Genomic DNA, 21,935 nt, shown 5'->3' on the forward strand with positions numbered 1-21,935 from the left:
ATTTTTAAAAATTATTTAAAATTATCGATATCGCCTTGAAAAATTTCTTTTTCCTTTTTTTTTTTTTTCTTTTCTATTCTATCCCTCTCTTCGAACTGTTCGAAAAGAAATTAGATTGTTCGTTTCGTTTCGATCGATTCGGAAACGGAACTCGAGGAACAAATTCGAAATTATTACCGAGCCTTGAAACTCCTGCAATTTTTATTTATTTTTATTTTTTTTCAAATGATAATCAATCAATAAACATTTTATCTCTTAATAATCCAATGATCGGAAGAATCGTCGGTGAATAAAAATCGTAGCCGAATATTTTCCAATATTTTCTTATCCCAGAAAGAAAAACAAAGAGAAACGAAGAGAAGGGAAGAAGCGAGCGTGAGCGAGCGAGTGGGTTGAAACGAGAGAGAGAAACGTAGGGAGCAAACTAGTAGACAGACGAGGAAAAAGATCTCTCACTGCCACTTTCATCGAGAAAAAAAAAACGAAAGAAAGACACAAAAGAATTACACACATATACGAAGAAAACACTTGAAGCCACACACTTACGCGTATACTCCTATTGTCTCTTAACTCACCCCTCTCCCCTCTTTCTCTCTCTCTCTCTCTCTCTCTTTCTCTTTATTTATTAAATATATATGTATATCTATATATCAAATGTATATATATAGATATAATATACATATATAATATTAAATCTCGTATTGTTTTTTGTGCGCTTTTATATCGCTGTTTGCCAGCTTCGGTCACAAATATTCAAGTATTCTTCGAGTTCCTCACTTTCTCTCTCTTTTTCTCTCTTTCTCTCTTTCTCTCTTCGTTCTCCATTTCTCCAACCTCTCCCTCCTCCATCCTTGAATTATCACCCATAATTATCATCCTTGAACACTTTGTACACGCACGTCTAGTCACACGAACACCACCGTCACCGTGCACACACCGATTATCCGCTTAATTATCGTGTTATCGGTTCACGCGTTATCGTTCAGAGGCACATTTTACCCTTTGATCATTTTGCTGATATGTTTCTGGTACACGTTGATAGGCTCACTGGAATCACCTCCTACTCTTTTTTTTCAGTCTTGGTTTCTAATTTTTTCACGTAGGAAAAATGTATTTAACCTTTGTGTAAATTTTCGAATGATGTCAATGGTCGATGGAGCTTGATATTGAATATATTGCGAGAGCAGAAGATGGATCTGAAAAGAGAGAATGTTTCGTGAAATTTTCGTTGAAAATTCGTTCTGTTGTGAAAATGTAAAAAATATTCTTTTAACAACACGTCAGATCTTATGAATTTCCAAAAGAAACGAGATTTCATATCCATCCTCTTTTTTCTCCATTAATCTTCATTATAATTTAAATATTCAACCTCTGTGCAATTATAACGAAGATTTAAAAAAATTGCTGAACTTTCGAAGCAGCAATCTGTACAAACAATCTAAAAAAAAAAATCTCATCAATCAGAAAAAATTCCTCGAGGATAATTCCTCGAGATAATGATCATCGTTCCAATTTTCTTAAGGAAAGAATAATTAATCAACACCGGTCTATTTTCGTTTCTCTCTCGAAAAATACTGTTCAACGTTTTAACATGTCGCATGATTAACATTCTTATCTAGATAACCTTTGTATCTTCCAAAGCACGCGCTCACACCTGGAAATTAACGTTAATTTCGCTCTCGTGTCTGCCACCCAGTTGTTAATTAATCTTTAGTTTAGATAATAGAAATCGTCTCGTTCGATCTTCGAGTTCGAACAAGATCAACAATGTTCGAAGAAGAAATCGAAGGATCAAAGGCTCTCGACGCGATTCTTTCGACGTAACGATGATTAATCACACGACACAGGCCAATCAGTCATCCGAAGATCGCATCTATTCCTGGCTGGATGGATACGTCTTATTTACTGCTGCACACTATCGATTTTAATCGATTCTGAACCTCAGGAAGAGTTTAATTCGCGAGCCGAATCCCGTCTCTCCTAAATTTGGATATTCGACGAGAGTGTGGAGCGGAAATGTGTCGTCCAGATTTAATTTTCGATTCATATTTTATAAGATCGGTTCGATTTTGGGAGTTTCGCAAGAATAGAAACCCTAATATTGGATATATTGAGAAGCATGAAATAATTCACCCATATTTCCAGCATTTTTAAGGGGAAGGAAATTAATGGTGTCTTCGAATTCGAATCAACTCGGGATAAATTTACATGCAGAGAAAGCGGATCAATTCGGTATCGTTCGTTCCACTATTTTTTGGAAAGGAAATTAATGGATACTGTCTTCGTTTACAGAAGGGAACGTAAATCAACATGGATTCCTTTAAATACCGCGTAACTACTGATGATATCCCGACTTTGAAATTTATTCAGAAAACACGTGTAAAAAGAAAATGTTGTGTTTCCTTCAAAAGGAAATTTAACCCAACCTTTGAGATACTTTTAACTCGCTTCTTCTCGTTTACATTCACTTTTTTTTCTTCATGAGTCGAGACTTAAAGTTGAGAAAAGAATCGATGACTTTATCCTATTTTATTAAATTTCAACCTAGCCGTTATTTTATTTCCATCCATCTTCACATTTCATCGTTCTCCTTTTTTGTTTCTCGATAGTTTGTAAATCGCTTCCGCGATATAATACGCAGATGTAAGCTCGAAAACAGTTCCGTTTCGTGTCAAAGAGAAGCTCGATTTTCAATTGCAGGCGGGAAGATAAATTGCTCGATAAGGTTAGAGCATGATTTCGTTCGTGACAAAGAGCCTGTTTTATCGGGCGAGCATGCTGGTTGTTTTTCTAATATCTCCCTTCCTGTTCCGAGATCGAATGTGGAAGATCCGCGAGAGGAAGCGATCGCGATAAATTAATCGTGTAATTACATTTTTTTTCAACGGCGTAATCGCCCTTAAAGGGTTGAAAAATAATAATGGAGATTTGAAATATGATTTCCGGCCTTGCTTAAATTCCAAGTTTCCAATTTTTCGACACTTGCTAAAGAGTTTTATAAACTTTCCACTCTCTCCTATGGTAATATTATGGATTAAATTTTTACCCGGAGGAGGAGATCGTATATTTTTCATCGACTTTGAAATTAAGTAATTCCCTGCTTCGATGAATTTTTTTTTTTTCTCCGCAATATCGACGTCGAAAATTTGCAATTATTATTCGGTTTAATAGAGGTGCATAATTACTTTTACATGTATACTGATGTTATCTAGAAAAAGAACATTAAGTATAAAATAAAAATATCCTATTATCGTGCTCGAGCTTTATCCTCCCTTAAAAAACCCTACCTAGAAGTGGATTGGACAAATGTGAAGAAAGTCTGGGGGATTTCACGGTGTTCGAACTTGATTCCTTGGAATATCTCTAGAGATGGATTCCGGAGAGAGAAACGAAGGGGCGTGATCGTGATTTCGTTTTAACTGGATTAACGTGAAACTCTTGCCGCGATGGGTGAAAGATTTCTCGTAAGAGTGATCTGAGCGTGGATTAATTTCCTGAAAGAGGAGAAAGCGGCAGGCGCGGTGATTCCGTGGCTGGTCGCGCATTGCACGCCAACCTTAATTTTCCGAAAGCCGATAAGGCTTTAAGGAGGTTTTCGCCAAGATCGCGATCTCGCCGTCACGAGAACTGCCTCGCTTCGGGACGAAAATGCCCCCCTTTTTCGTTATCCTCGAGAAAAATCGCTGGGCGAAAAATAAGATCGATTCTTCTACAGTTTAAATTTTTATTCCAAAATCGTCTTTTCCGAAAGAAATTTCGAAAATTCGTTTAGTTTGTCGTTTCCAATGTCAATTTTTTTAAATCGAAAATGATCGAATTGGTATTCGTAATTTTAATTGTATTTGTTCAAATATCGAATATAGATCTGGTGATTCTTTGGAGAAATCGCTAGAAGAAATATATTTAGTTCGAATAATATTTTACATCATAAATTTAACATCTTAACTGTTTTCCTATTTTTTAAAAATTCCAATAACGGCTCAAGATGTTAATTTACGTCATTTATGTGACGTTTAAAATTAAAAATTCGTAAGGATTCGTTTACCAAAAATTTTCGTTCACGAAATAATACAAAATTTTTTACGTGAAACGTTATTACAGCACAATATCCAATATATCGCGGATCAAAATAACCCCCTGCCTCGTACTTCCATGTTATTTTACAACTAGCTAAAAATACGCTTGAACTTATGAACTGACCTCATACCAAGGGATCAAAAATAGTGAATAGCGTCGAGTAACGCTCGTTCGATTTCTCTCCTTCCTGCAAAATTTATTTCTCTTTTTCTTCCCCCTCCTGCCCACCCGGTTCGTGATATTTCACCCCTCGAAGCCTTCAATTTCGAAACAATGACGACAGAGAAAGTTCCTGCAGAAAACCATGTGGCGAGATTCGAAATAGGGCGAGAGCCTGCCTCTATTCGCGATGCAAATCGATTTGTCGATTATTCGATTCCTCCCCCTCACCCCTCGCGTTCTCGAGCCCGAGGCATTGTCACTACGGCCCTGCCTTATCGACATTATGCTGATTTCCCAAGTGGATCGCGTCGAAGCGACTCGTCGTAAGAAATTCGATGAAAAATAAGGGACAAACGACGCTTTTCCACCCAGCTGAAATCTCGCTTACGGACGATCGTTGTTCTTTCAACGCTCTCTCTTCTTTTTTCTTTTCTTTCTTTTTTTTTTTTTTCTTATTTCTTTACCATGGCTTCTCCAAGGGAAATTTAATTTTTTTCTAAAACGGAACTGGAGAATGAAGTAATGTATGTAATCGTAAATATCAAGACAGTGGTAATAAAATAAATTTGAAGAAAATTTATTGGAAAAGTATTCGAAACTTCGTGAATGGAGAAGAGCTAGACAAAAGTTTTCTATACATCTAGAAAAAAATGTATAACTTTATATTGTGCATCGTGATTGTGGATTATCATTTTGCTGCGGAAAATTTTGATCGATTATATATTATGATATATGCACGCGCAACGCGTATGACGTACGCGCACAGTTCATCTATTTTAATGAATTTCTGTATCGAGTCGATAAATTTTGCGATTAACATCTGTTTTTTCCTTTAAATAATCCGTCATTTTGAAATGACGAATTGATTTCCGCCCGGTGAACGTGAATCGAGAGAGATTGAAAGGCTTTGCGCCGGTCGAAACAAATCATCTGGAGAATTATCCACGCAGAAATATTGTTTAATAACGTTCAGCGATACGGTTTATTGTTTACTATGACACGTATATCCAGTTCTATCGGTTGCGTTCGAATTTTCTTCGTTGATTGCGTGAATATCGGGAGGAGAAAATAATCATTGGTTAAAATAATTTTTACATCTCTTCTTCGGGGTAAGGATGTTTCGAAGATTTTTAACGAAGACGATGGAAAAGAGAGAGAGGAAAAGGATCGAAGAATAAAAATTTCAGGGCTAAAGTAGGAAGGAAGCAGGAGATTAAAATATTCAAAAGTTCAAAATGCAAAAATTCCACCGCATAATTTATAAACTTGCAGGAAAACTTCTAGGACTTGAATCTTCCGGTCGACTGACATTGTCCCAAGGATTTTTCGCCAAACAAATTCCCATTTTTTTTCGAAATTTTTAATATAAAAATTTTTATACCAATTCTCAATCAATCGAAAGCACTAAATATCTTTCGTTACTGGTTATCCAATATCCAATTAACTTCGTTTAATATCTTTACTGTGCATCGTTAAACTTATCCCAAAATTTCCACCGTCGAGGATCCGAGTTTCGAAATCTTTCACAAATCTCAAAACTCGCCCCCAATCCTCGATTAAAACCAAACATCTCCTCCCCCTAAACCACCTCTCGATTAATTAATGAGAAATGGTGGCTCTCGATTATTCGAGAGAAATTCTCCACGAGGGCAATTCAATTTCCTTCCATCGATTCGATTACAGTGGAACGAGTTACGATGTTTCTTGAGAGATGAAGACAGAGGAAACAAGCTCTTCGCCTCCTCCCTCCTCCCTGTATTACGCGGGGAACACGATAACTTTGCACTCTATCCCCTTCCCCCCTCTTTCGCGTTTCTTCGAGAGCAGAGGCCGTATTTGATTTGACTTTAATACGATTTCTCAGCGATGGCGACAGTCTGGATACACGTAACCGCTCCTGGCAGAAACGAGAGGGCACCGAGACGAGAGGAAGTTGATTATCCATCCACGTCTCTCTCTTTGCCTGAAATTAATTTCCTCGGGTGAGAAACACGTTTCGTTTTCGAATCGAAGCACAGACTGAATTTATTTATCTTTCGAAAATTATTGAGTTTTCGAAATCCTTTAAATTTGAAAGAATTAAATATAATTATCGTTAAAATTTAATTTAGTTTTGTAAACTATTTTTATTCAACTATACGACGTTCTGGCAGGTTATAAGTCTTTTTCTTTCTCTCTCCATCTCTCCGTGAAAGGGTTGAAATGAGTTATAGTTCAGGGAAATTAAAGTCAGGAATTAAGGGTGTATCAAGATTCGAGGATATTATATTTCTCCGACAGTATCAAGGAAGGTGTGAGCGTGTGAGCATCACAATATTTTACAATCACGGAGACAATAAGAGTAAGAATTTCCCTCCAAGATTCATGGCCCACCTCGATGCTTTTCCAATTTTTTTTTTCTTCGTCACCTTCTTCTTTTTCCTCTTATCGAACTTATTCAAAGCGATTGCACACGACGAATGGCAACCACACACGAGCGCACACGGCACATACACACACACACACATACACACATACACACACCCACATACCTGATTATTCGACACCTCAAAATTATCCTTTCCTCAAAACATCCCAGTTTCTAACCTCCTTTATGTCATATCTTTAATTTTCTTTTTCTCGTACACGCACCTCTCGGTACAAAGCAAGAGTCTTTAATGATATGACGATGACCATGATGACATGACACGATATGATATGATATGATAATGAGATGATTAATGTGACCATGACCATGATTTCTTACCATGATTTTATATTTACTTATTTGTTGCACGTTGTTTGGTGCGTCTCCGTAAGCAGTATGACGCGCTCGCAGACTCTCTGGCAAACCGACATTTCGGCAAATATCGTGCTTTTTGTCGTCTCCGTATCGATCCGTATTTATAAACGAGTGCTCTCGGCCCTTCGCCGCCCTTCTTGCATCTCTCCCTCTTCGTGATAACCACGGCCACACGATTTGTTATAAACGTTTCCCCTTACCTATAAAATCTTTATCGCTTCGAAAAAAAAAAATTTGTTGAAAATTTAAATTTAGAAGAAAAAGAGAGAAAAAAGAGAAAGCATTATTTTTCAAATATTGAGCATCGCTTGAGAACTTGTGCTCATCGTCGCCGATGAAAACTCGTCCGGTTTATTGTTTCCACGAATTTCGTAAAGATGGGACGCGCGCCGAAAGAAATTCCTCAAAACTTTTCGTTTCGCCCCTCGAGCAGCGTCTCGAGAGTGGATCTCGAGAATTAATTAGCGGCAGACGGCCATTGTACGATGAGAGATTCGAGAAATAAACGGAAGAATAGGTTTAAGAGTTGAAAAAGACGGCCTCGAGGACCGAAAGATGAAAGAGGGCGAGGGAGCCACGCGAAAGGAAAGAATCTCTCTCTCTCTCTCTCTCTCGACACTCTTCGTTCGCTAGATATCGTTGAATGAGAAGTCGGTCGAATCGGCACGAATTCGATTTAAATACGCGTGGAAAGATTTCCCGCGCGAGTTGCACGCGGAGCACCCCCACGAAAAATGCACTCGTTAGCCTCGAAGGCTGTTTCAAAAAAATTGCCTTTTTCTCTCACCTTTTCTTTCTTTCTTTCTTTCTTTCTTTCTTTCGATATCTTATCCTCCTAATGTTATTATTATTACCATCATTATTTTCTATCTCTTGTTTTTTAACATCTTCACCTTTCATTTTCTTTTTTTTCCTTTTCTTTTTCTCAATTTATTTTTTTTAAATTCGTATTAATAGACACGAATGAAAATTTTGTACAAGCGTTACAAGAAAAGCACGAAATGTCGGGCCTGCCAGTCGGCTGTTTGCCGAGCGCTGGCAGTCTGTAAGTTGAGTTTAATGCATGTTGTTTTGTCTGTCCTTGCATGCAGGGATTCGGTTTTGTAACATTCGCAAATAGTGCTGACGCGGACCGGGCACGTGAGAGGCTACACGGCACCGTGGTTGAGGGCAGAAAGATTGAGGTGTGCATGAACATTCTTATACTTATATATATATATACATACATATATATATGTATACATTCGCCATTAATTCATTTATATACACGTGTTGTACTTATTTTTGCAGGTGCACAGCGGGAAGCGCGGACGAGCGAGTCCACACGCTCGTCCGCGCTACTCGCTCAGATAAATACTATTATTTCAAATTAATCAACAGGCGACCAGCGATCGCTTCTATCGATCTTCTTTATTTATTCATTTATTTATTTATTTATTTATTTATTCCCTCCCCCCTTTTCTTTCTCGTAGCTAACAATACTACAATATCGAACGCTGCTTCTAATTGAATTTCTAAAAACGTTGGTCGCCTATTTGAGATACTTGAATCTTAGATATTTAAGCAAATCGCGGGGATCGTGCTCGTAAATAATTTTCTTTTTTTTTTCTAATTTATTATCCATATTAAAATTCTTTTGGAAAGTTTCGAAGGTGTATGATGTACATATATTTGTAACAATTTGTTACGCGTTTACCAGCACGAGCTACGCGACTAATTTTAAGAAAAAACGGTTCCGATCGACAGACTCGCTTGCGCCTCTTGAGCGAGAAAAACCCCACGTTTCGAACACTGTTTTCGGGACAGCGAGTTTTCGAATTTTCGCGGAGCCACGGAGTCCTTCTTTTCACATTTATCGGCTATTTTATCATGGTGGTTAATCGAGGGATAATTGCGGGGACAGGGAAGGATAGATAGATTGGGGAGCGCATTCTGGGTCAATCCAGATCGAGCACTCGAGGATTCGAGTGCCATCGATCGATTGCTGCTTGGAGTGTGTCGAGAGATTCGCGATCCTGACTCCTGTCGAGTGACTCGATCACACTCCATTTTTCGGGGACTCGAGTCTAAATGATCTACAGTGTGATCCATACGGAAAAATAGATATAGATTAAATTTAAATTCCAATCCCCTTTTAACCATCAATTATGGAGAAACTTGAAACTCATTACAACGCGATATTTTTCCTTAAAAAAAAAAAGAAAGAAAGAAAATTTCGGGATTCTTGTACGTATATGGACGAATGGCTCCGTAAAAATAAGTGGCGAGGATCGTGGCAATGGCGCGGTTCAAGGATCGCGTGATGAATTAAAATTCAAAGGGAAAGAACGAATATTCGGAATATCGATCGACGATCCTCCTCCCCAATGATTTAATCGGTATTGATCGAACGTGATGTCTGGCACAATGTCGATATCCGGCAATAGCAACTTAATCTGATTGGATAATGCGATTAATCGAGCGAACGAAATGTTACTTGGAACGCGTTGGCACACCGGCGTGGCCAGAATCACTGTTGCGTCACCGTTCCTTTATGAGCCAACTTATTTATAGACGAATCAACTTCTGTGTAAATTGATTTATAGAAATTCGCGCGCGTACAAAAATTCGAATTATTCGAATATCGTTTCTCTTTTATACGATATATTTATATTTCGCGATTACTCGTGTCTTCCTTTTTTTTCTTTTTGTCTCTGAACGAAACAATTGAAACAATCGATTGGATTGTTTAATCCAGACCGTGATTAATCGAAGAATTAATGCGCGTAAAGTATGCGATACAACGAAATCTTTTCAAAAAATTTAGCACGGGTCACGCGCATAACATTAACAATAAGATTAAATTCCAATTAAAATCGATTTTCATCGTCATCGATCGAAGTTGATCGAAGTCTTATTACGCAAGTAATTTTCAATTGTGATTCTTTAATTGCACGTTAAAATTTATCGTACATACATACATATATACATAGATTTCAAAATTTTTCTTAAAAATTCGTCGATATTCCATAATAATTCACGATTTTAATGGCTCGTCTGGGCCAATATTTGTTACGAAATCGTTGCAACGAAAAATCTTTCCCATCAGAATCACGAATCTGTATTCTCTCGCCATTGCCAGGCAACGTCACGACGCGTCTCGAAGGTGCAAGCACGGAACCGAAAAGCGTGGGCCGTGCCACGAACGCGGACGCAATCCCGATATTAATCTCGTCGAACATCGTCGAAATGAATTCGTCAAATCGACCGACACGCGTCCGCGTGGGTGGTACGAGTCACGCGCAAGCGACGAAGTTGAAGGGGTGGACGCGCTCGGGACAACTCCGTAAAAATTACATTTCAACGAAAAACCAAATAAAAAAAAAAAAAAAAAGGAAAAGAAAAAGAAAAAGAAAGAAATTGTAACGAGGGACAAAGTATTGTATGCGTACGCGCACGTTTGAGTGTGCGTGTATGTAAATAGAGACAGAAAGAGAGTAAAGGTTAGCCAGTGAATAGGAGAATGTATATATATACATACAAGTATACTCCGTTTGGCAACACGAATTAAATACGAAAGAAATATAAATATCTGATGTCTCTTTGTTGTCCCCTATAGAGAGTCGTTCTACGCGCGACACAGCGACAGACGAGAGTCGAGGCGCGTGCGGGAAACATGTAGTAGAGATCGGATAGAACGGTATAGAACGAGCGAGAAATAATAAAAAATATATATATATATTTGTGGAAGGCTAGTAAAACGAGATGCCTATACGATGGTTAACGGACGGAATATTGAGAGAGCGAGCAAACGAGATAAGAAAAAAAAAAAAAGAAACGAGAAATGAGAAAGAAAGAGAGACGATAGAGTATGAGAGAAAATTGTTGAAAGAATTTTGAGGGCAAGTAACGGCGGGCGAGTGGGACACTGAAGATGCCGGTCGAAAAAACGATCCCAGAAGTGTCCGAAAAGGTAAGGAAACCAGAAACCATAACCATCGAGAAAAAGCGAAATAATAGTCGAAAACTCTTGACGAGAGCGACGAGAGAGATGTCGTCTCGCACTGCCCGCTCTCTCACCCCGATCAAATACACACGGGAATCGCACGAACGAATTTTTTTCATCGTGCGCGTACAAATTATATCGGCGATTAACGTGATAACCACGTTATGTTCGTTTATTCGTTTATTGGCGGATTATATTCGCGTGGAATGGGGGTGGGAGGGGGAATTTTTCTCTTTTTTTTTTTTTTTTTTTTTTTTTTTGCAGATTTCGTGCTCGAGCTTCTCGCGATTTTTGCGAACGATTATGCGCTATGGAGTGTTTATTGTAATGACCGCCAGATGGCGACCGATGGCGGCCATTCACCTCGGATAATCTGATTAAAAGTTTTTTGGGAAAAAAGTTAGTTAGCGGCGAATTGGCAACACGTTGCAGTAATAAAAAGTGGCAAAAAGCTTTTAGCTTCGTTAAAAGATCAAACCTTGTCCCTGTAATTGCATAAAAATCAATGTTAAAATCAATGGTAAACTGTACCCGAAGTAGCCATATTGGAACAAAACGTGGAATAGAAGGTAGAGCGGGTAATATGATCAAATTTAAAATTGAGAAGGGAAATAAAACGAAATTAAATTCTGTATCCTTCAACAAACGAGTTGTAAACTATCTAATATTATATTAACTGTCGATTCGTTGGTCGATTGTTGCTGAAGAGGGCACGATGGATTAAATTTCCAATTGTTCGTTTTTACTTCGATCGGATATCAGATTGTTACGAATGTTTCTCGATGCGTTCTCTCGTTTTTTTTTTTTTTACCAGCGAATCACGTGGAAAATAGATCCGCGAAAATAAAAGGGATTACGTTCGAACGGAGAAATTCATCATTAAATTTACCTGTCAGGAAGCAAGCTAGAATCTAGCGTAACGAAAAACTCGGAACGACTATTTAATCTCCATTTTCCTCTCTTCCATTCGATTCTGCTCTTTTTCTATCTTCTCTCTCTCAAAAAAAAAAAAAAAAAGAAAAAAAGAAACGAACCGTTCGAACGTCGTCTGATAAATCGTCCGACAGCCAAAAAATTTGGCAACGTTCGCAAAACTCTCGTAGCTCTGGCACGACAAACATTTGCACGGATTTTTTTTGCTGCGTATTCTCGTAACTACCCCTCCATGTTCCACGCTCGTACGATCAATTTTCGAAATAATCAAAAAAAAAAAAAAAGAAAAGAAAAGAAAAAAAAAGAATATTACTTTTTCTTTTCTTTTTTTTTTCTCTTTTTTTTTTTTTTTTCCAATTTGCTTCCCGGTTCCACGCGACATTACGGATTTTTAATCTTTAAGCTAAATAAGTTATGACGGACGTTCGCACGAGTACTTTCGAAGCTGGTGTAATTATTCGAAACGAAATATATATATATATATATACACGCGAATTTAAAGCGTGAATTTTAATCATTAACTTAACGATTTTTAGATATTTAATTTCAGGAAATTTTCGCGATAGGAAACATGGCGGATTAGCAAGTGGCACGAAATGAGAGAGATAAAATTTTGACGTGCCGCCGCGACTAATGGTGTCGAAGAAAATGGCGGGGAAAATCAGTGGTGAGGATGAAAATGTCGGAGCGGAATAGAGCGCGTCAAATTAAACTTAACAAGTTTTAATGCCCAATTACGGAGTTACACCTACCTGGCTGGCTCTTATTTCTGTTGCCGTAATAAGCCACGGTAATTGAAATTTACGAGCGTGTTTTACGCGGGCCGGTTCGTAAACAGGGAAAAAGCGGTGTCCAGCCAGCGTTTGAGACGCGCTAATTCGACGAAGTAAGACGAATGAATTTTAAATTTTCTCGTAACACTCGTGAATATATTCTGCCACCTATGCATTTAACTTTTCTACATTTTTTCCTTCCGATAAATTATTGCCAATGAAAATTTACTTTAGAAACTCTTTACGATGCGAGTAAAATGCCCAAAAATATTACATGCGTATTTTTTCAAACATTTTAATTAAAATGGGTAATAAATTTATCTTAGGAATTTAATAAATTCAGGGGAAAATATACGTTTAGTATTTCGACTTGCTGTTTATATCGTATTTCATTTTCGAAAAATTTAATTGAAAAATATTGACAACAAAATTTGAATTTTTCGTTCTCTCTTGAAACTGTTCGTTCAATTTTTTTTTATTGAAAATAGTACGATAAAAAGATTGCTTTGTTTTGCATATCATCGTTAAAACCATTACTGATTAAACGATATCCTTCTACCAAACGGCAAAAGGTAAATAAACCGTGGGGGAGAGGGAAGGAAATTCTGAAATTTCACCCGATTTCACGAAAAGGTACAACTTCATTAAAAAAAAAGAAAAAAAGGAGAAAGATCTCCATGCATCCCCATCAAACAAATATAAACCCAGTCGAGTAATTTCAACTTTTCCGGCAAATTAAAAACCTCCATTAACAAAATCACGAGATGTCCGCCGCCAAACGAGGGTCAAATTCCAACCCCTTGCGTATTACATTCGCTCCAGGGATCCGGCAAAGCTTCGACGTGGAGTCTAACGAGAAATTAAAGACCGAAATGGTCGAGGGTTAAAGGGAGGACGTCGTCGCATTGAAAAGGCGAGAGTCCAACGATGATCTCTCCCCCCCTTCTTTTTTTTCCACCAGTGCGAGCTTTTTAATTACCGGAAGGATTAAGGGAGATTTCAAATTAGAACCGAGGTTTTTTTGTCTTGCGAAAAAAGAAAAGAAAAGTTGAAAAAAGAAGAAGAAGAAAAAGAAAAAGAAGGGGGATAAAATGTTAATCCGCGAGCCGAAGTCGACCTCGTGTGAACCTCACGATTCGTCGAAAGTTTATCGTCCAATACGGTTCCTCTTTCAAAAGAGAACACGTGTTCCCTCTGTAATTACGTCGCCGAAGAAAGAAAAAGATGTATCGTGGGATGAGGAAGGGAGAGGGGGTCTCTGTCAGACGAAAAAGAAAAAAAAACCGTTCCAACGCATCGATGTCGAACGAATATCGCCTCGTTTTATTGGCCTCCTGCTTGCCAACCGGAGATTATATCGGTTTCCGGAAAAAGAGGTTTTGTTTCGGGCTGTTCGATTGTGACTTCGATGATTAAAGTTGGAAACGGTGGACGATTATTCGGATGAAAGAGGAATGGAGAAATTGGAATGAGGGGAGATGCAGTTTTATGGTTTCTCTAAATTTGAAATTTAGAGAACCATTTGGCAATATTTGGATGGACAATTTGTTCTTTTATTTTTTTAGAAAAATGTTGAAATAATTAAAATAGAAATTGAAAATGATAATTTTCTTAGCTTAAAATTATAGCAGTTTTTGAATCAACAATTTCAAGGCTGTCTTAAATTAAACGATTTATTTCTCTCGCGTCAAATTTAAAATTTGGAACAGTGAGAAATAAATCAAAGGTAGGAGAGATTAAACTCAAGAGGTCGTTTGTAATTCGAACCCTTCCTCCCCAAAAAATTAATAACCGGATAAAACCAGACGAAACAATCCATTTTCAAAACACTCTGAATACCCTCGAATCGCTTGCCGCGATTAAAATAAACCATTTGAGATTAAACTGAAGAGCGAGCAATTTGACTGAGATACCACAGCTCGTGATTCGATCATCGAATTATATCGCGACCATCCAAACCAAGTGCCACCCTGGAGCCACTCTTACATATTTTGTCCTCCAACAACAACGTTTTCCAGCGAGAACATTTTCGGTCAAATATTTTGCCGGCTGCTCAAACATTATCTTTTCGTATTTACCCGGTGATCCCTCCGTTGCCATCCGACCAGTCTTTCGCCCACGAGCAGAAGAGAGAGAATCAACCGACATGGGAGCCGCTAATAACGCCGCTTTAATTACCCTCGAACCAGGCCAAGAGGATCGAGGGAATTTCCTGGGAGACCCGTGTTCCACGTTAAATCATATATCTCGATCCTAATCGAAGAAATTACACGTTATACAGGCCAGGATTGGGGATATCGAATCAATTCTAATACAAACGTATCCCAACTTCGTTCCCAATCTCTCTAATTATATCCAACTTGTTGGGATAGAAGGATAGAATAACTGGAGATACGATTCGAATGAAAGAGAATCCTTCCTCCTCGAAAGAAGTTTCCCTCGTACGTGTTGGAGAGGAATCAACGTGATCCGAAACGTTTATTTTTATTCTGGATGGAAAGTAACTTGGACAGGATTCAAGAATTCTTTTTAAAAGCATGTGTATTTGAAAGAAGATGACCGCGGTAGAAAAGATGCGAAAAGTTTGAAATTTTTATAGAAGCATCGACCCAAAGATGGAAGAATTCTTATTTTCTCGATGATTAAAGCATCCTTTTTTTGAAGAAAAAGGAATTTCGATAAGATCCAGGATCAATCTTCCAATGATATTTAATAAATCTTATTTATTTGATAAACCGTGACACACCTTCCTCCTCGACGAGAAATACGATCTTTCTTCGAACGATATTCAATAGATTCCGTTCGACACGCCGGAAAGTGACCAAAGAACGAGTCCTTACTTTTCTCTCTCTCTCTCTTCTATACACAATCGACACACTCGGCTCTCCTTTCCTCAAATTCGACAGATCCTTTCAACAGATTCGTTCGAGAGAATCACGAATCAGAATCGGTTCCTTCTTTGCCCCCCAAAGAAATATCGCGAAAAAGAAGGATCTCTCCTTGAAACGACGCTCGATAGAAGTTTCGGGCGAAGTTCGATCTTTGCTCACCTTGGTAACGAGTGAAAACACAATGCTCGATGACTACAAAGGCCGTTCGTTAAGATAATGGGCCAGTGAATGGGGAGGGGTGTCGCGAGGCCGCGCTCACGTTTCAACCCCCTCTTTCCCCTCCTCCGCCTCATTCGTCGTTCGTTCAAAGCTCCATTCATTGGAGGGGAGGGGAGTTTAAACTGGTTTAAGCACCGGCGGTAGTTAGCGAGCGGCCCGATACTCTTCGATTATCGAAGGTCTTTCGGCCTCGTTAGCGGGCTTCAATTTTGCACGCTCCCGCTGCGAGCATTGTTGATCGCCTGGGGGGGGGGGAAGGGTGCAACGAAAGGGTTTGTTTGCGGAGATCGAAGGTGGTGGCAACTCTCCCTTTATTCCTTTTTCCTTTTCTTCCCTTTTTCTTTCTCTTCTCTCGAGATTTTCCGATAATTTTTCTAGGCTGTTCTTTTTCATCGTCGTCATTTTGAATCGAGCAGTGTTTTTCAAAAGAAAAGTGTCTATTTTCGAAAAGTTCTCGAAACGTTTAGAAACGATACGCTCATTTTCGATGAAAACTGGGTTATTCGTGCGAAACTCTCGCGTGAACTTTTAGATAATCTGCGATATTGATTCGGCAACTTTTGCGCCGAATTTCAAATTCAATGCTTTTCGTAAGGGTCAACATTTGTCTTTCGTCACTTTCGTACTTGCAGTGTGGAATTTCCAACCGAAAATAATATTACCAGCGAAATATCGATCGAAATCGATCTCCAAGTAATTTCATCGTCGCAAAACATCCGAAATCGGTTTCACATCGTGATAAACGATTTAGAACTTCGAGTCATGTCGATAAGAATAACGTCGAAAGGATTGAAAAACAGAGAAACGGATAATTATTTTATACGAATTAATCCTCCCAAGAAGATTCTCGTACTCGCGAGAGAAAGAATCGAAAGTATGTTTCTTCCGCTTGAATGATCAAAAGAAAGATTGATAAACCCTCACTTGATGGTTAATTAACACCACTGGAGAAGAAATAAATCAAAAGATGGAAAGCTCTAATTATTTTCGCGAGAAAACTCTTCAAATTTACCTTTAACACGTTCAATACGCCATTTAAAATCGAAGAAGATAATATTGATGTATCGACGAATACAAAAAGTATTTGTGAAACGTCAAAAGATGAAATTCAAAAACTATCGTATATATATATATACTTGTATACGAATGGAAAGCTGGCTATCTGAAAAACTCTTCTACACCTTTTACGTTTCTTGATAGAAAACCCATAACGTTACCACCACTCTCCATACGATAGAAAATCCTCGTGCATTCACGTCACTCGTGGAATACGTTAAATACGATGGCAAATAACGTCACGTTGGCAAAAAAGGAAACGCATTTACACATCCCCTATAGAACTATAGAAACGCCACAACCATCCGGTTCGTTATTCCAACGAGTCCTCCAAACGCTTCGATTCCACCCTTCGAACTTCGACACCCGAAAAGCCACCATCCGTTGATGGAAACTCGCCCACAAATCTCCTCCCCCTCTCGAATCAATAGCCGAACCGTGGCAAGAAGACCAGGTGAAAAGGGTAGCAGGCCACGACGCGAGGGTCGAAGGTGAGCGAAGGACGAAAACAAACTCTTGTTCCGGCGGAACCGTGGCATTCCGGAAAGCAGGAAGTACGACCCAGTGGTGTCGTCGTAGCTCATGCACGGCCTGCACGTCGGTGCATAACGACAGGTGGCTCGAGTTTTCGGGCTTAGCAAGTCAAATTTATGCAGATGTGAACAAGGTTGCCCGATATACGAAGCTGTGTGACGTTTGTCCGGCCAACATCTTGTACCATCACGCGACCGCCATCGATATCATCGATGCCAATATTGCGGGGTAGACAGACAGAATTCTCGAGGGTTGGCCGATTCGAAGGGTGGCAGCCATTAATTCAACCGCGTGTCTCTTTTATCCTTCTTCTTCTTCTTTATATCCTTCGATGATGAATCGAGGCTTGGATTCCTCCCTTTTCTCGGCGATATTTCTTTTTCGTGAAGTATGGAAGGGCACTTGCGAGAAAGAGAGAGACCGGGAGACACCTGGCGGTAATCTGTCCAACTGACGTGTTAGATTTGGGATCAAAGGTGTCTGTTAATATCTGTTAATATATTCTCAACAGAGACAGTTCTCTCTGCCCTTTTAAAAAAAGGTGTTTAAATTAAAACGGAGAAACGTTTGGATCGATCCAGGTGCTTTCAACAGGAGGTTGCAGGAGAATATCGCGAACAAGCGTTATAAATTACAGCGAGGACGGCAAAGCTTAGTTAATGAAAATTCCTATCGATCAATCTCTACGATCCGACCTATGCCCTTTCCTTCAATTAAAAAGTAGATGCCGTCTACAATATCGATCGCATCAAATAAGCCTCTCAAATAAGCGTCTCCTCATATCCGCTTATTTGAATATGCTCTCGAATCAAAATTTCTATTCACGAGCACAACCACTCCCTCCTCCCCCATCAAGAAGAAGAGAGGGGATGTGTGTCATTCGGTAGAAGGGCAGGCGCGTAGATCGAAAAATCGATGGCCGAGCTGCGTTCCAGGCCAAATCTTAACGAGCCACAATTTACAATGGGCTAAGATTTACTTGCTTCCTGTATTTCAATTCAGATCGCGGCCCGGATCGGCCGGAAATCGTGGATCGTTCGTGTCGGCTACCGTGTCACGAAACTTCGTGTATGTGCCGTCTATTATTGTCTCCTTCCCCTTTCGACTCTCCGCGACATCCCTCTCTCCCATTTACCAGACGTCGAGACACGATTATTTTTTTTCCTTTCCTTTTCTTTTTTTTTTTTTGCAATTATACTCGAAGACGAGAGATGACCGTGCAGAGGCGGACCAGCGTGGCTTCGATGTCAATCGAAGATCCCCGGTTACAATGGTTCCCCTTAATCGGATCGATATCGTCGTCCAACGGCTCTGTCCACGAAATTGAATCGAGAATCTGCTCGAGTTAATAGCGGATAAAGGCTTGACTATCCGGGCCCCGGTAGTTGATAGTTAGGGGGAGTCTTTGCGGAGGGTGTGGGAAGGGAAGAGGTGGGGGTCGGTGATCGAGCACGGCGGAGGACGGCTCTGCGAGTCTAGGCACCTGACCCTGGTCGACGTCATTTTATCTGTCGGCAAACGAGGCGCTGATGGATTTATTGGTGTTTGCACGCGCAAATAGAGGTAAGCCTGGGCCGACGATAGAGATAATATTGTAACAACCGCGGAACAGGTTCTGTACCTGATAGGGGAAAATCGGCGGCGATAGATGAATGGATGGCTTTGATGCAGATTTCTGTCGAGATCCCGGTAGGCTCGTGTACGATTCGTTGAAATTCGATTACGTGTAAGGATTGGAATGCGAAGGATTCTTCTTTCCGTTTCCGTGAAAAGGATATCGAAAGATTGGTTAAAAATTAGAGGGGATAAGGGTTCCATGAATCTGCAATAAGCCAGAGTTTGAGTTTCGGATCATATCGAGATTTTGTTTATGGAAGGGATATCTAAGGAACGTGTAAATTTTATTACCATGATCACTGTTTATTATTAGATCCCAGTTTGCAACGAAGAATTCACAAAATTCTAATAATATTTCGCGAGATAAGTCTAGGTTATGGGAAATTAAAATAAGATTTAATAAACAATTTGGATCACACACACGCGCGCGCGGAGTAAAGCAAGGTTGTACCTTCTTCCGTAGCAAATCTGGACCGCGATAAATCACGTTACGTTAAGTCCGGTGCCAGGAGAGATCTAAGCTGCAGTATACCAGACTCTGCTCTAACTTATGGCAGATCGGTAACTTGCACGGAAAATTCGATTCACGGTAAATCGAATTAAACTGTCGATACAAGGAAAAATGAACTAGAAAAAAAATTCAAATTGTGTCATACAGTTTTCGAATACTCGTAATGCATATTTGAAAAACGATTAGCGCTATCATTTACACTTTTTAAATCGAATTTAGATTCATTTGCATTAATATATAATCGGACTATATTTCTAAATTTTAATAATAACTTTCTAGAAAGAATTTTTTAAATATTTCGTTTTTTCTCTCGCGATAGGAGAATTTCTATACTTTGAGAAATTATATTTATTGTTTTTTAATAAATCGTGATAAATAAAATGATATTATACTATTCGAACAAATTGAAAAACATTATTCCGAAACGCGTCAAAGTGTTTAAATTATTGAACGAAATGAATGGTTAATATCGAATAAAAAAAAAAAATATTTCTCTTTTGATAAAATACTTGAAATATAATATTATAAATTTAACGTCCCTCCTTTTGTTTATTTTAATGTTGTTTTCGAAACCAATTATATTATAAAATAAATAAATCGATTAAAAAAATATCTTTCCTCCGTACATACCAAAATATCAAATTTACATCATACCCTCTCTTTCTCTTTCTCTCTCTCTCTCTCTCTCTCTATATATATATATATATTAATACTAGTAATTATATACGCGATTCGATCGAAGAACAATGCCCAAATACACTTGTCCCAATTTCTAAACCGAAGTGGTTCTTCAAAATTGATCCGTTGCCAGAAAATCGCGAGAATTCAAATGAACTCACTCGAGTTTTTAACATCAAAGTTCAAGGGCCCATTTCGATGGAAATTTTCGATAAGCTTGACGACGAGAAAATTCCATCCTCGTTCCTTCTCCTACCTCCCACCAATTTTAATCGTCCTACCATCTCTTCTCTCTTTCTCTCTCTCTTCTCTCTTTCTCTCTTAATTTCAATCTCGATCGTGAAGATAACGAGGGAGCTATAATAAAATCAATTGGGAAACAAGGAACAATCGGGAATCGTACGCGTGGACGGTCTAATTTGCAAAACAATCGGATTTACAGAACGCACGCAGCCGGGGTGTTGGACACGATACACGTATGGCAAACAAAGATTTCGAGGTTCATCCGTGCTCGCATTGTTTGCCGTCCAACAAGGCGGGCACGGGCATCGATTCTGACAACGCAGTAGACGCAGGATGCCTCGATGTCCGCCCACGGTTTGTTTGCTCGTTTGTTGCGTATCCCGCTCGTTCAATTTTACCTAACAATAAGATCCGACAAGTTAGTGTTTGCCTTTCATTTACACACGCGATGAATATTTGTGTATCGGTGTGGGTCCTCGCTTCTGGAGGTGAGGACGGGAGATTCGATTTATTCGATGAATTTTCTCGTTTATGGTATGCTTGTCGTCGCGATATCAAGGATAGTGGTTGCGTCGATAATTTAACGATTGGATGGGTCCTGCAAAAGTTTTGGGCGAATTTCTACAACGCGATCGTTGTGTATTAATAAACAAGATAGCACGTAGTTCGTGCGTGGAAAACTTTCACATTTACCCAATATTTGAAACCTCGTGTCACTGCGAAATTTTGAATATGAATTGATAGATGAGGAAAGTTGCAAATAATGAGGAAATTATCTTAAATTATGTAAAAAGGAGGAAGGTCTGTCGTTCATAATTGTTTGTTAATTTCTAATAAGGACGAAATTTAACATTTATCTTCGAAAGGGATATGTATTTGTCGCATTTACTTTTAAAAAAAAAAAATCTCCGCTAATAGGATTAAATTCCACGAGAACGATGCTTTATGAATAATAATTGTAGCGATTTTTTTTTTCTTTATGAATCTAAAAAATAATTGAAATTGAAATTTTTAATCTTTCCCGTTTTTGCACGGGTTACAAAATTTTTTACAGCCATTTTAATATTTGACGCGAACGAAATAATAACATGGCGAAATTTTCGCCGTATAACGGGTTGATGTTCGCCGATATTTAATATTCACAGGTGAATAAAAGATCATGATACGAGCCGCGAAACTTTGTCGCAGAATATAAAGGATCTTGCCCCTGACGGGCAACATTTCATACTTGCTAAACGTTCCACGTCGATATTTAATATTCATGAGCGTATGAAACACGTATAACTCTAAAAACGTCGAAACTTCTCCGTGAAGCGAGACGTTGATACACGATACCAAAATCGGATCGTTGATCAATATTCATAACCAGCGAGCAAGCGATGGTTTCTAATACAAATTGCGAGAATCTAATATAAATTTTGAATAAAATTTAATACTGAACTTGGAATAATAATTTAACGATATAACAATACGT

General features: G+C 38.8%; 1 protein-coding gene across 16 annotated transcripts in view; it reads left to right on the plus strand.

The window, feature by feature from the left end:
• LOC107997269 (RNA binding protein fox-1 homolog 2) overlaps positions 1–21,935 on the plus strand; it is a 299,964-nt gene that overhangs the window by 216,859 nt on the left and 61,170 nt on the right. For 13 of the 16 annotated variants that reach the window (XM_062072506.1, XM_062072508.1, XM_062072507.1 and 10 more), the window contains one exon: positions 8,113–8,205. The exons of the other annotated variants lie outside the window; for them this stretch is intronic. In XM_062072506.1, the coding sequence (XP_061928490.1) occupies positions 8,113–8,205 (93 nt within the window). The remainder of the gene's footprint in view (positions 1–8,112; positions 8,206–21,935) is intronic. 16 annotated transcript variants of the gene reach the window in all.

Source organism: Apis cerana, linkage group LG3 (genome assembly GCF_029169275.1).
Source record: "Apis cerana isolate GH-2021 linkage group LG3, AcerK_1.0, whole genome shotgun sequence".
NCBI lineage: Eukaryota > Metazoa > Arthropoda > Insecta > Hymenoptera > Apidae > Apis > Apis cerana.